The 16,026-nt window shown below is 43.7% G+C and overlaps 1 protein-coding gene across 1 annotated transcript in view; it reads right to left on the bottom strand.

The window, feature by feature from the left end:
* Positions 1-6,758, bottom strand: part of Cfap54 (cilia and flagella associated protein 54) — a 290,811-nt gene extending 284,053 nt beyond the window's left edge. The window contains exon 1 of the mRNA XM_040755053.1: positions 6,368-6,758. Coding sequence (XP_040610987.1) covers positions 6,368-6,696 — 329 coding nt within the window. The 5' untranslated portion in view covers positions 6,697-6,758. The remainder of the gene's footprint in view (positions 1-6,367) is intronic.
* Positions 6,759-16,026: the final 9,268 nt, after the last annotated feature.

Raw genomic sequence — 16,026 nt, 5'->3', positions numbered from 1 at the left:
AGAATTACAGGCATGGACCACCACAATTTTGTTCTTCAATATTGTATTGGCTATTCTGAATCTTTTGTCCAGAAATGTTTTTTCCTTTGCTTTATTTCATGTCTGCAACAACCCTAAGGTGGGAAACAATATTCCCACAGACAAGGACTTCAATGATAATACTCACTTCTTGCTTTAAGAGCAGTAAATTGTACAGGTAGAGTGTTTTGGCTTCCTCTCCTGTTGCTGTGATAAAAAACAACTTAAGGGAGAAAGAGTTTCTTCTGACTCACAAGGCAAGGTATGGGTCCATCATTGCGGGGGAAGTCAAGGCAAAAGCCGGAAGCAGCTGGTCGTGTTATTTCCCCAATCAAGAATTCATGCTTACCTCGATTTCTCCATTCTACACAGTCTGAGATGCTAACTGGGGGGATGGAGCCACCCCAGTTACACTGATCAAGATGATGCCCCACAACAGGGTAACCTCACAGGTGTGCCCGGAGGCTTGTGTCGTAGGCAAGTCTAGATCCTGTCAAGTTGGCAATCACACTAGCTGTCACCGTAACCAAGAGGAGTATAAAGGAATCCAATAGGGAAAGAGGGAGGGAGGGAGGGAAAAGGAAATGGAGGGACAGTGCAAGGGTACAGGGTAGGTACCCTGAGGAAATTCTTGCTTTTATTTTATTCTTTTCCATGAAGAGCTCAAAACCATTTAGGGTTATGCTTCCTTCCACCACATAAACAACAACAACAAAAACCATGAGCATTATAAAAGTGATTTTTAATAAAAATGAACAGAGCACTAAATCATTGATAATTTTATTCATTCATTGAGTTAACACTGATTTCTTCTCTTCCTCTCAAATGTTAGGAGTGCCTTTGGGATAAAAAAGAAATCCAAATTCCCCCTTAAAATTGTCCAATCCTGCCTTCTAAATTTCTAGATAAAGACAGTGTTGCAAACAGAATGCATCCTTCCAACCCAAACACACTGTTGAAGCCCTAACCCCAGGGCAGCTGTACTGGAAATTGGGTGTCTGAGGAAGCAATTAAGGGTAAATGAGGCCATGCAGTAGAACTTGGTCCAATAGAATGAATGTCCTTACCAGAAGAGACTCCCAGAATGTGTGCTCATCCGTGCTCTTTCTCCCAGGCTTCTTCAGAGAAAGGACCCTGAGAGGGCAGAGCACCTAACCAGGCAAACAGCCCTGATGAGGTCCCGACTTGGAACCCGAAGCCTTCAGAACTATGTGAAAATAGATGTCTTACCACTCAGACCATGGCATCTTGTTAAGGCAGCAGAGATGGACCAGGTGGGAGTGGTGCACGCCTTTAATCCCAGCACTGGGGAGGCAGAGGTAGGTGGGTCTACCTGAGTTCAAGGCCAGCCTGTTCTACAAAGAAGGTTCCAGGACAGCCATGGCTACACAGAAAAACCCTGTCTCAAAAAAACAAAAACAAAAAAGAAGCGAAGATTTGTTACTACTACTACTTATATGCATATTCATGAGACAACGTCTACAGATACTGATCAACTGATTGATTCATTAAGATAATTAAGTGATACTGACTGAGTCCCCAGTTGAGTAAAGGGGGTTAAACATCCCTTTCTTTATGGATCAAATAATAATGTTTGGGATAGAAAAATACATACATATGCCCACAGAAGACAAATAAATAAAGTGGTGAATAGAAACCATGGGGTTTAGAGAAAGACATTGTCTTTGTTCATTTCATACTTCATTTGCTGCCTGTGAAATTCCACAGCATTTAGATGGAATGAGTTCAAGAAATCTACCACGTCAGGCCAAAACCCTTCATTTCTGCACATAAAACAGTTAATTCATTTGAGCCTTACCAATGTGATGATCACTGGGTTCGTTACTCATAGAAGCAGAATACCAGCTGTAATTAAGTCAATCAGGGTTACATAACAAGAGGGTTTTTCTTTTCTTTTTAGAGAATCTGAGGTTCAGGAATGCTGCTCATTAGAAATGGCTTACATAACACTACAGCAAAATATATCCTCTGCAGCCCAGGGTGGCCTGAAGCATATTGTTGTAGTCCGGGCTGAGCTCATACTCAAGCAGTCCTCCTAAGTCAGCATCCCAAGGGTTGGAATTGAAGACACCATAGGCAGCTTTAAGAATAGCAGGCTAACACTATACTGCCGGTTGGCTATGATGGCTAGGAGATATTCTGGATGTCCTAAAAAGATTCTCACAGTATAAGCAAACTACATAGTGTTAGTAACAAAAGCATATTTTTAAAATACACCACACTTTATATAACAGCATTGTTCATATAATCAAAATTATATTTTCAGGACTATAAATGTTTATGCTTGTGGAAATTCCTACAGTTAGGAGAAGAAAAACAAAAGCTTTGATTTTTAAGAGCAGCCATCTGTCAAATGTGTTATAAAAGCAACTCCTGCCTCCTGGGCTCCTCACCGGCTCCCCGTTACCATAAGTCTTGTTCCATTTGGACGTAATCAACCACACAGTATTTTCAAATAGCAATTATGCCATACAATCCCTTACCGGAAAGGACCTCTACAGCCTTCCAAAGCCCCACTGCTCCCTCTAATCTGCCATTGCACCTGCACTTCCCATGCTGGGGCCGCAAAGGGCTTTTCTCTGTTCCTTCAGAGTGATTGGCTCTTTCCCTCCAAGGGTCTTCCTCTGGTCACTGTCCTCTGTTTCTGTCTGCCTGGTTTGACTCCTGCAGATTCTTTTCATCTTACCACATCACCTCCCTGACCCCTCGTGTCACATCAAGGCCACTGAGTTCCCCTTGGGACGCTGCCGGAGTTGCCACCTACTTTGGCACACATGCAGGCAGAAAACACCCTTACTCATACTATAAAAATAAATAAATCTGTTTTCAAAGTTGAGGGAATACAAGGTAATACGGCCCTTGGATTCCTGAAATATCAAATATTTGTTGGCTAGCATTTAGAGATGGAACAATGAGGAAAGAAAAAAAAAGTTATCCCAAGTTCCCCCAGGAAGCTTATGTCTTAATAAAGGAGACAGACATAGACAAGAACACAAAAAGTTAAATAAAACATCAACTGGTAGATGAGCCTGAATTAGGCAGAAAAAGCCTGCCTTGAACAGTGATAACTGGTAGAAATCTGAAAGAAAAGAGCAAGCGAGATTACCAGAAATCTGGAAGAAAAACCTCCCAGACAGAGGACACCACAAATTAACCACTGGGGCAAGAAAGTAGTAAAGTGTTTCTCGAGCAAGTCCCAAGGAAACGGACAAGGGGAAGGCAGGACCGGACCACCCGATGCTGGAGAACAATGGAGGCCTCTTAGTTGCATTCTAGAAGCAATGGTAATCACCAGACTTCAGCTAAGAGCAGATGATAACTTTGCAAAGAACACCCCCTCTGCTACATGAAGGGTATTTGAGACAGATTGGAGGCCAAAGAAAAGTGAACCTCTGGTTTGGACTCAGTGATGGCAGTGGAGATTCAAGAATGTTGTACAAATGGAAACAAATGGCAACAAGTCAAACACAATGCATTTGGATCAAGGCTGGGTGTGCTCCGTGTTCTCCTTGGTCTTTCCCTAGACAGGGCCTCACTCAGCTAGCCTTGAATGCAGGAACCTCCAGCTCAATGCTGGAAGGATGGGTATGCAACACAACGCTTTGATTTGATTTTATTTCGTCTTATTTGTCCTCACTCCTTGGTCCACTCTTGGTTCTCCTCCTACCCACCAACAGGGTATGTCAGTTGATTCTTCCTATCCCTCAAATCACTTTCTCTCCCTGCTTCCAGGAGCACCAGCTACTTCCTGGTCCTCCTCTCTCCCTGGCTTCTTAGTCTCCGCGGGTTGCTATGTGCCTCTCCTTGTCGGGGTTGGAGCATCCCTCTGTTCCCCCCTTTGCTCTCCTCTTGACCTGCACTCACTCCCTTGGCTAGTCTGTCCAGCGTCACAGCGTAAACATCATGAATGGGTTGATAACCCATTCTGCTCTCCGGCCCTGCCTGGATGCTGAGTTACGATCCCACTACATCCAAAACTAAAGTCTGCATCTTATTCCTCCTCCCTAAGCCTGCTCTTCTCACTGTCACAATGCTGTCCCCCTCTTCACACCTGCCATTGTCCCTGTGTAGCCCACTCCACAAAGAAACCTTTAGACATTATCCTCACACCTTCTTGGCATCCCGGGAGGATGGAGGACACTGAGACAGGGTTTCTCTGAGTAGCCTTGGCTGTCCTGGAACTCGCACTCAGAGATCCACCCGCCTCTGCCTCCACTGGGATTAAAGGCATGTGCCACCACATCAGGCTTCCTCCTTGACTTTCTGAAAAAAGGAAAAACTGGGCCCCCTTTCCTGGTTTTCTCTATCCAGCTCCCTGTCATCCCATATCCAATTGCAATACCCATCAGACACCCCTCACCCTGTCCCCTGCATCACTCTTCTCTGCTGGTGAAATGTCTCCACTGTCGGCGGATGCAGTGTAAGAGCCCTAATAGTTGTGTGAAGAGACAATTAACACTGAACATTATATATGCTATACTTTCTTCTGCGCGTGCACGCGCACACACACACACACACACACACACACACACGCACACACACACACACATCCATTATGCTCTAGGTTGCTTTCTGTTGCTGTGATGACCACCATGACCAAAAGTAATTGGGGAGCAAAGAGTTTATTGCATCCTGTGGGTTATGGTCCATGACTGAGGGAAACCAGGGCAGGATCTCAAAGCAAAACCTGCATTCAGGAGCTGAAGCAGAGGCCATGGAGGAACACTACTTGCTGACTTGTTTCCCCTGGTGCTTAGTTGCTTTTCTCATACAATCCAGGGACACCTGCCCAAACATAGCACTGCCTGGGGTAACCTGGGCCCTGCCATAATCAATAAAATGCCCCATAGACAGGCCACAAGGCCAATGTGACAGAGGCAGATCCTCAATGAGGTGTCTTCTTCCCAGGAGGGCCGAGTTGACAACCAAGATATTAGCCATTACCCCACACCATGACAAGTTTTCCTTATGAATTTTAGGCACAATAAGAGTTGAGTTACCTGGGTGGTGGTGGTACACACCTTTAATCCCAGCACTCAGGAGGCAGAGGCAGGTGGATCTCTGTGAGGCCAGCCTCGTCTACAGAGTGAGTTCCAGCACAACCAAGGCTACACAGAGAAAGCCTGTCTAGGGAAAGAGGGAAGAAGCTATTGCTATGTTGGAACAAGTATAACAAACTGTATAAAAGTTATATGAATATGGTGTTTCTCAAGACTTCTAACTGTGCTGTGAATCTTGGCCACCAGAACCTGAATTTTTCTCTTTTCCTTAGTGAAACATTTTTTTTCATTTAAAAAAGAAATTTACAAATTCTCCTTGTCATACCAGCATCTCCAGCATCATTACATTTGTACTTCACGATGGTTATTAAACAAAATAAGGGTCACTTTAACACAAATCCTGAGTTACCATGACTGTCAAGCTGATAACAAGGGGGCCAATAAGGGCCACAGTTTGGGTGTGCTGGAGAAAGGAGGTGCTTCAATCCGGGCTGGGACAACATGGCAGAGAAAGACTTCACCGGACTGCTCAGAAGGGTATAAACAATGTCAACGGTTTGCTTCTGGAACTTTCCATTTAAGATTTTTACAGCTTTTGACTACAGAAGAATGTTGTTTTAGTACGGGGCTATGCCCACAGAAATATATGATTGGGGGAAGGGGTCTATTGTTAACTTGATGCTTTCCAAGCTTTGAGAAAAGTACCTTTCAAAGATGTATACTAGGTGCTTAACAAATTGTTAGGATGTTTGAACGAATAATAAATGCAAGTTAAGTCTGTGTCTTCATGCCAAATTCATGATAAAAAACATGTAAGTTAAAATTATTCACCAGTCTGGTATTCTTTGCCGCTTGCCTATATCCATAACTACTCATTTGGGAATGTGTTAGACCAGAAAAGGTAGTTACATTAACAAAAGCTTCGTTTTCAGTTCTGGAGACAGAAACAAACAAAAAGCAACCAGACGCTCAGAATGAGCCAAAAAATCAAGAGGAAAAAGAAGTTTCTGTAATCCTAGGGGGATATAAAAAGAATAAGATGCATGCGTTCACAGTGTGATAGACCAACTTCAAGGACTTGAGCAACCTCGGAGCTGGTCTCTAGTCTACTTTTGTCCTGTTTTGCGACTCAAGAGTGAGCCAAGAGAGGCCACGAGAAGACACTGAGACCAAATCCGGAGTTAGGAAGCGCTTCTGTGCAGATTTTTTATTTTGACCTGAATCGTGGGAGAGCTGAGGACTGTAACAGAAACGAATGTCCACTTCTCAGCTCCAGAACCACGCCCCTGTCCTGGTGGCGCCCTCCCCGGCGCCCTGCCTCAGCTTACCATCTCCGATGGAATTCGTGCTTCTGTTCCTCCGAAATGGCTAGAGCCTTCTTCTTCTTCATAAAGCCCAACAGCTCCCGGATCTCCTTGTCGCAGGAGGCCAGGAGCGGGTTTTTAGCGTCCAGAGGCCCGTAGAAGGCGGCAGCGGGCAGCGACTCCTCCGAGCAGGACCTGTGAGACGTTTTGGACGAGCTCGTCTTGGACTCCATAGGCGACTTGAGCATCGCAGTGGAGGTCGGCGGAGGCGTTGGAGGCAGCTGCACCGGCGACGCCGATGCCTCAGAGTCCCGGGACTCCGAGGAAGAGATGGAGGGGCTGGAGGTCGCCATGTCTATCAAAGGCAGTACGCTAGGGGCTGGTGGTGTACACGCGGTTGCCAGGCAACGGCCTCCTGGCAACCAAGCCACCTGCATGCTTTCCGGAAGCACAGCGGCCCCTAGAGGGCGAGGAAAGCACCAACAGCCTAGAAAGGCAGGATGCTCTGAATGGCTATTTGTGGTCGCACATAAATAGACACACGCACACACAACAATCAAATGAATGGATACATGAATTTAAGGTTTTTTTAAGGTCCATTTGTTTTCTAACCACCTGGCACTGATGTATAATGCATAAATAACTTTCTTTTGCTTTGTTTGGAGGTTTTGTTTGTTGTGGAACTTTGTTTTTTAATATTAGAAGGAAGGACCTCCTTACCTAGCCCACCTGTCCTCATATTCACCTTCCTCCTTCCTGTCTCGTGAGTACTGGATTACAGATATTCACAAACAAGGCAGCTAGAGAGGGGGTTTTAAACGGAGAGGCAATAAAAAAATTACCACCAAAATATCATACTATATTTTTTTCCATTTTGGCCATTTAATAACAATATCCATGGTTGCAATAATTAAGAAGTGCCTGGCATTACATCAAGCATTTTGAAACTTTTCTTTTCCTTCAAGAAAGGGTTTCTTTGTGAAGGTTTCTCTACTGACCTTGTAGACCAGGCTGGTCTTGAACTCACAGAGATCCTCCTGCCCCTGCCTCCGAAGTGCTGGGATTAAAGGTGTGTGCCACCACCGCTGCCCAGCTGAAACATTACTCTTCTCATTTAATCATCATGACCTCATACCTCAGTTACTAACATATCGCCACTCTTTCATAACTTAGGAGACCATAACTTTGACCATAATCGGAGAACAAAGCACAGGGTCACCAGGCAGTGGTGGTGCACGCCTTTAATCCCAGCACTCCGGAGGCAGGGGCAGGCGGATCTCTGTGAGTTCGAGGCCGGGCTGGACAGACAGCCTCCAAAGCAATGCAGAGAAACCCTGTCTCGTAAAAACCAAAAAAAAAAAAAAAAAAAAAAAAAAAGCACAGGGTCAGGAGACAAGGCCTAATTGTGCAATCAGAAGGAATAAGAATAAGCTGTATTGACGATGCCCTCTGTGGTAGTTTGAATGTAATTGACCCCCATGATCACTTAGAGAATGGCACTATTAGGAGGTGTGGCTTTGCTGGAGTGAGTGTGGCCTTCTTCTTAGAGGAAATGTGTCACCGTGGGAGTGGGCTTTGGGGATTCCTATGCTCAGGATGCCATCCAGTGTCTCGGTTGACTTCCTGTTGCCTCCACGATGTAGGACACTCAGCTGCTACTCCAGCACCACGTCTGGCTGCTCGCTGCCATGCTTCCCATCATGATGACAAAGGACTGAACCTCTGAGATTGTAAGCTGCCACCCCAAATCAACTGTTTTCTTTTATAAGAGCTGCCATGGTCACGGTGTCTCTTCATAGCAATAGAAACCCTAACTAAGACACTCCCAAAAGAAACTTATTAACAAGGTTTAAATTAGGAAATTCTCTGAGAAGCTGGTTAACACAAGTACCTGCTTCGTCTACATTCTCTTCCCTCAGCAGCTGGAGTTGGTGACTATGGGATTCATACTTGTGCCTCTAACAATCGTGATTACCTTTTCTATTTATTTGTACTTCAGCCTTACCCCACATGCCACTCTGTTCTAAATCAACTTTAGCTCTTTGATATTAATCCATGCTAATGGTTTGAACTGTTCACTCTCGAAATGCTTCTGTATTTTTAAGCAGGAATGTGGGAGATTTTTTCCTCTAATGGACAAACTATAGGCCTGGGGGGAAATGGATTATCAAGAAATGTTCTTTTCTTGAATTTCAACGGCCACACTGAGTCAAATGTATTCATTTGGGGTTTGAATTTCAGCTAGAGGACCTATCTTTCCTTATAAATTATGCAATACCAAAAATTATTAAAGAACCAGAGATTTATGGTGGCTCCAAAAACTAGGTCTTTAATATTGAAAACTATTGCCCGTTCTTTCACACTCAAAAATATAGATGGTGGCCTTAGCAGCCACCAAATGCCAAGAAGTTCATTTAGGCCACAGCCTTATTTTGTCCAGGTCCAACCTCATTCCTTTCCAACCCTATGGACCTGTGATAACTTGTCAGGCCAGGTTCCTGTGTCCTGTGCACTATACCATAATATTCTTGGAAGGAAGGCCACAGTGAAGCTGCTCATCAGAGCAGGTCATCATGAATAAAGAACCTTCCAGGCAACCAGTGAACCATAGGAACACCTACCTCACTGTCAGAGTCCAATTCTCCAGCCAAGAAGCAGGTGCTGCTGTCGTCAATTCACAATATTTGATCTCACTCTAGATAGGCAATAAACACTTTAACATTTTTAAAGAATGCAGGTGGGGGTGGGGGGATTTGTCCATTGAGTTTTACATATATATATATTTATATATATATATATTAATAGACACATTTAAAAATGTGTGGGCTGATAAATTCTCCCAGTTCTCTTTTCCCCCTCATTTTCTCATAGCAGCCCTGTCCCCTTCAGATCAAAAGCCTGGGCAAATTGCTACTGAGAGCAATCTATTGTAGTGACGAATAGAAATGTCAGGAGGTAGGATCCGATTAAATTAAAGTGGTCAGAGAAGAGCAAAGAACAGGAAACAAAGTGGGCCCGCGCCTTCGTGGCTTTGGCTGCCTCTTACGGATGACCTTTCTCATAGTGTACAGATCTCAAAGTCACCGGTGGAAAAGAAGTGTGACTAAACTCAAGTGCTCGAATTATGAAACATCCCATCTTAGTCATCTGCGCACGCTTCTGTTGACAGCGTTTCACTTGCAGTGGGGTTTGGAAGCCTGTCTGAATATCTAAAGGGGCATTAGATTATGAATCATCACTGTGGCAAGATGGAAGTTTCCATTTTCTTCCCTTTCACACACACACACACATTTTTAGAGATGCTATCTTCCCGTAAAGAGACGCAGGCTTTGTAATACCTTCTCCTTTCTCGTGTCACTTTTCCTTCCTCTCCCTGTAATGAAAGACCAGAGTGAGGTAACTCCTGGCAGGGCCAGGTAATGTAAACAGCTTCCTCATAAGTAATGTAAATTGCTCTTTCTTGTAATTAATGCCTTTGCTGGCTGCAGAGATGCCTTCTGCTCATTCAGAATTCTTTTATATCTTAAGCTATGGCTAGACAAATAATACATAAGGTTAGTGGGTTTTCTTCTGTTAGATATTTAGCTGTTAATCACTTATGTTGTCTTAAATAGAATGCATGGTTCTTTAAGAAAGAAACCACAAAAACCTTCCTTTCCCACATCACTAACTAATATGTAAACTGAAGTTTTTGTTTCTCATTTCTTCATGCATTCAATCAGTTAAATAACCCATTCCTTTGTGTGGCTGTCCAATCTACACATGAGCATGCACTCTCCCTACAATAAGCAGGTGTGTGGGGTCGGCTATCCACAATTAAAAATAATAATAAATAAATAAAATAAAAATTAAAAAGCTGAGATACTGTCAAAGGATGGTAGAGAAGCCCGGAGATGAAGCTGGGGGTTGGAGAGAGAACCAAGGACTGCCATGGAAACGATGGCTTGACCGTGGTCTAGAACTGCCTCTCTTTAGCTTAAAGACCCTCCAACATTCACCTGCCTGCTTCCTCTAGGAGCCTAGCACCAAGCCACAGCCCTTCAACATGAACTGAAAGGGGAGCTTGACCAAACACTGCGAGCAGCTGGAAGGCATGCTGAGAAATAGCCACTTGGTTTTGTATTTAGTGGAGCCCTTTGGACAGAAAAACATGCAGACTTCCCCAACGCATGACAGTTTGACTTAGGATTCTCTTTTCAGCTTTAAATTGGTGTAGAAGAATACCCACACGACCATTATGGTGTTACTTCAAATACAATAGTCACTAAATGACATGCGATATCCATCACATTGTAAAATGGACTTTGCCAGGGATGCGTTGGTCCAGCTATACACCTATACACGAATGTAAGTGGTCTGAGCACACCCAATGTTCGTTAAGCTAAGCTATGGTATTTGGTAGGCTAGCAATGTTAACCTCCTTTTGATCTTTTGACATCTTCAAGTTCCAGTGGCCTTACCAAGAGTGTACCATAAGTCAAAGCATACATGTAAAATGTGGAGATTAAATGCCCAGTGGCCTTGGGAGCTGTTCAGTCAGCAAAGTGCAGGAAGCATGAGCACATGAATCCAGACCCCAACACGCGCAAATCAACACTGGATATGGTCACATGTGAGTCTGCATGCTAGCGCTCAGGGAGGGGGGCGGTCCAAGAGCTCGCTCACTTGCCAGTTTAGCCAGTCAGAGAGAGAGCCTGTCTCAGAAGTAAGGTGGAGAACAATGGAGGAAGGGACTCATTGTCAACCTCTGGCCTCTATGTGCATGTGTGTGAGCTCTCACACACAGAGATCTCAAATTGTGGGACCAGACAGTGTGATTTGAATGTTTATTTCTCCCGCTGTAGTTAGCCTCGCTAAGCCTCGTTTAGTTCATCTCTAAGACCTCAGAGTCTGTTTTTGTTGTTGCTGACCCCGCCCCCCAGATAAATGACTTTCAACATGGAAATCCCATAAAACTGTGCTATGTAAATATTTGCTAATTATAATTATTTAGTTGGGAATCATGGAATGTTCCTAAGCAGAGAAGTACAAGACCCAGTTTGTATTTTATATAGTTTAGAAAAGATATTTTTATGGGAAAACAGAAGATAAGAGAGACTGGGGTGAGAATTATATCTTAAGCTACACCTGAATAACTATAGATATTCAACAGAGAGAGAAGATGCCAGACTGCAAATATGAGTAGACACCGAGGCAGAAATCAGGAGAAAACAAAAACCTAACCTTCAAAGCAAAAGGAGATTCAGAGAATAAGACATAATTTATGTAGGAATTACATTATACTATATGTAATTACTAAAGCAGTGAAAATCATAACACTGTACTCATCACCTTAAAAGGGAGCTTATCCTAAGACCTACAGAAGTAAAAGAGAAACATTGCTTAAGTTGAGTGCAGCAATTTAAACCTTTGGTACCCAAATAAAAGAGAAAAACTAAACCACCCAGCGAGAAGTGATGTGTGCAATGCCTCGATAAATAGCAACTGCAATCCACATTGACGGAAAGTCCAAACAGGGGCTGGAGAGATGGCTCAGTGGTAAAGAGCACTGACTGCTCTTCCAGAGGACCTGGGTTCGATTCTCAGCACCCACATGGTGACTCACAACAGTCTGTACCTCCAGTTCTAGGGGACCTGACACCCTCACACAGACAGGCAAAACACCAACGCACATAAAATAAATTAAATACATTTTTAAAAAGAGAGGAGAGCCCAAATAAAGATGCTTTGATTGGCCAGGCAGGATGATAGGTAGGACTAGATGACAAGGAGGATTCTGGGAAGTGTAGGTGGAGAGGAGTCATCATGTGATCCCAGGAAGTAACATAGCTAGACAGAAACTGTTGCTAGCTAACCATAGAGGTTGGAGGTCTGTAAAGATAGACAGGAAGTGATGTGGCTGGGCAGAATCAGAATATAAGCAGGACAAACAGGAAATCTCTCTCTTCTCTGTGGAGACGTTGAGCCGTCATTATGTAGTAGGCAAAGGAGTTGCAGGTCTGGTAAGCCAAGACCACATGGAAGTACATGGATTAGTAGTTATGGGTTAATAATTAAGTCAGAGCTATCCAATAAGAAACCATAGCCAACGGCCAACAGCTTTATAATTAATATAGCATCTGTGTGTTCATTTGGGGCTGATGCAGCTGTGGGACCGGACTGGTGGGAAGAATTCACGTTACAATGCTTCCTGGATAAGATGAACAGGTTTGTTTAATATTGGATAGCAGTGGATAGTTGGATATACAGTGGAGAGATCAGCAACATTTCCCACAACATCGAGTTCATAAATGTCCCAAACCTAAAATCCTCACTGGCTGTGGGCGGTTGTACCTGTGCATCTTCTTGCACAAATCCCTGCAGTTCTGAGCATGGAGTTGCTTCTTATTCAGCACTGAGCTAGAAGGTGTCAGGCATTTACACTGTCTCTCTCACGCATCTGGTAGTTCTAACTCCAGAGTTTAGAGTTAAGGTTTGTCTGTATATTTTCTCCTTTACCCAAAGTAAACCATGGAGAACAGGAGACTACTAGTGTATTCAAGATCCACCCCAGCACCCACTCTATCTGGTTTCAGCCGAAGCCTATTAAATGCAGGGCTCTGCCATTCCTGTGGAGTGTGGTCTATTTCTGCTCAAAACTTGTCATTCCCTGCTCAGGTTCTGCTGAAACCCGACCTTGCTTTGCAGCCAGGAGGCAATCAAGTGTGTTGGGGTATATTTTCAGGAAAACAAGTCTGATCTCGAGAGGCACCTGCTTCAGATGAGGTCATTGTATATTACCCCAAGATGAGCAGAAACTCTTGCTGTCCAGCAAGCGGTGAGGGGCTACTTGCTCAGCCTGGGAGGCTCAGAGGAATTTAGGAATTCAGAATTCTCAGGCTGTGTCTCTAGTCCCCACTCTTGGAATACCTGCTGTATAATTAGATCCTAGGTACTGCTTTCAGGAAACTCAAACCTGCATTTGCCTCAAGCTGTAATAGACACATTGTCTACTGAAACTGCTTTAAATTGCCATCTGCCCCTAGGATGATCAGGTCCCTGTGACTCTCAGGTAGATGAGCAATCCAAATCTAAAATCCCATCTAGACTCCTTTGATTAATTGCACATTCCTACTGTGTTAACTTAAGGGTTCCTAAAAAGATGAATCTGAAGAAAAGCCTCCCGGGAGGCTTTATCTCTGGCGCGGTTCTACTGAAACTGGACTGAGGGAATTGGAAGCAAGACAGGATTTTTTTTTTTGAGATCGGCTTTGGTTCATGAGAGGCACACATGTGTAAAAACACACATATGTAAGTACATGAGGGAACATACAGTGTGTTTATTGCTAGCATTAAATGTTAGTAATAGTAAAGTGTTAGAAACCTTCTGGCTAGACTATGTTGGCTCCTCATAGGAACACTTATCCACAAGGAGGAGTGGACTGAGGGTGGGCTAGGAGGGAGGTGAGGGGTGGGAGGAGGGATTGGAGAAAGAGCTGAAGTTGGAATGTAAAATGAAATAATAAAATGGAAACAAAAAAGATTCAAGATAAAAGAAAAAGAAAGAAACCTTCTGGCTATGTCAACAATGTGTTTTTCCATCTACAGTTTCTCACAGGATTAAATATGAGCCAGTAGCCTAAAGGAGTATGGTGTTTCTTTGTGTTTTGACATGAAAAGATTTTTAGGGCTTTCTTTAAAAAAAGAAAAAGGGTGCTGTGAAAATGTGCTAATATGTGTTTATAAGGAATGCCTTGGGACTGGAGTCCTGTTAACACAGTTCAGAGTCAGGTGGAGGAGGTACAGGCCTTGATTCCAGCACTTGGGAGGAAGAGGTGGGTGGATCCCTGGGTTAGAGACCTGCATGCTCTACAGAGTGAGTTCCAGGACAGCCAGGACTGTTTCACAGAGAAGCCCTGTCTCAAAAAAACAAAACAAATAAACAAAAACAAAACAAAACAAAAGGGGGGGGAGAACATAGTTCAGTTTTAGGAATCAGACACTTTTTTTCTTTTTGGCTTCCACAGACATGGTGTACAAGCACAGTGCATAGACATACACATCATAACAAAAAAAAGTTATTTTTAAAAGCCCCACAAAGTAAAACTATAATATCTGTGCTTATGTGTGCATGTTTGTATATTTTACATATGTCGTGAGCAAGAAGGGAGACAAAGAACGAGAATGAAAATAAAAGTATTGAGCTCTAAGATCACTCAGTAAATTATTAAAAATAGCCACACATGGGAGGTGAGAGGTTAAAGACAACGATAAAGTCGTCACTATCCTTTTCATTCATTTAACAACTGTCTTGTGTTTGTTGTTCAAATGAAAGTTTATTTAAAAATCAAAAGTGAAGGGGATTGGAGAGATGGCTCAGTGGCTTCTGCAGAGGACTGGGCTTTGGTTCCCAGCCCCTACACAGCAGCTCATAGCCAACAGTGACTTCAGTGCCCCATGGATGACATGGCACTCTCCTCTGACCTTGCCCAGAAACAGGCATGCACACGACACACATTCATTTCTGTGGGCAAACACTCACACGCACGAAATAAAGTAAATCTAAAACACCCCCTAGCAGTTAAGTTAGAAGGCATTGTAAAGTCAGTCTGTTAGCAGTTTGCTCCTTCCAGGAAGTTGAGACTACAATGAACCTTGGTTCTGCATTCTTTTTTGCATAGTGCAGGTTTAGTCATATTGTTTTCATTGTGTGTATGAGGGGGAGACACAATACACTTACACCTAGAGCATACAGATGCAGGTACAGGACATCAATACCACCAACCTAAAACAAAGACATTCCCAAGGAGACAAAATGTGCACTAACTTGTTTTGGTACGCTTAGAAGCCTAGCTGCTCTTTGCTGTTTACTGACTCTCAAAGGACACAGAGTATTTGGAGTCATTCGTGCACTTCTAAACTGAGCACCAAGACTTGGGTCTACATGGACCTTCAGAATAGGACATTTCTTATGTCCTAGCACTCCTTGACATCCTTCCCCTCACCAGGTCTCATCCTCGAACTTAGAGACTAAAACTCCCGGTTTAGGAAAGAGTAGGGAGGGACAGGAAAAGCATGAAGACACGTTGCAATCCTGGACTCCAACGTATCCAGAGAAAAAGCTTAAGCAGGGTATGGGGTGGAAGAATGCTGGCAGACAAGGGAAGGGTCTCCAAATCCAGTCTGTCATATGATATTGCGTTCAAAGAACCAAGTTCTTCATTTGTTTTCCTGATCAGCCAGTGTAACAACCACATGTGTATAGGTATCTCTATAGTAGAATGCAAGCTCTTTGGGTTTATTCCCCCAGAGTGCTATAGCTAGTTCCTATGGTAGATCTATTTTTAGTGTTTTAAGAAGCCTTCACACAGATCTCCATAGTGGTTGCACCAGTTAACACTCCCACTGTGGTAGTCTGAATGTAATTGGCCCATATAAGCCCATAGGAAATGACATTATTAGGAGGTGTGGCTTTTTTAGTAGGTGTGGCCTCATTGGAGGAAGTGTGTCATTGTGGGGGAGAGCTTTGAGGCCTCTTTTGCTCAGACTTCACTCAGTGTGATACTCACTCTACTGCCTGTTGCCTGAAAGATGTAGAACTCTCACCTACCTCCCCAGCACCATGTCTGTCTGCATGCCACCGTGTTCCACAAGGATGATAATGAACTGAACCCCTAAAATTGTAAGCTGCCATCTCAGTTAAA

This window comes from Mesocricetus auratus, unplaced genomic scaffold (assembly GCF_017639785.1).
Source record: "Mesocricetus auratus isolate SY011 unplaced genomic scaffold, BCM_Maur_2.0 Super-Scaffold_100011, whole genome shotgun sequence".
Taxonomy (NCBI): domain Eukaryota; kingdom Metazoa; phylum Chordata; class Mammalia; order Rodentia; family Cricetidae; genus Mesocricetus; species Mesocricetus auratus.
Note: the sequence above shows the minus strand (reverse complement) of the source record. Positions and strands in the feature narration are given on the sequence as shown.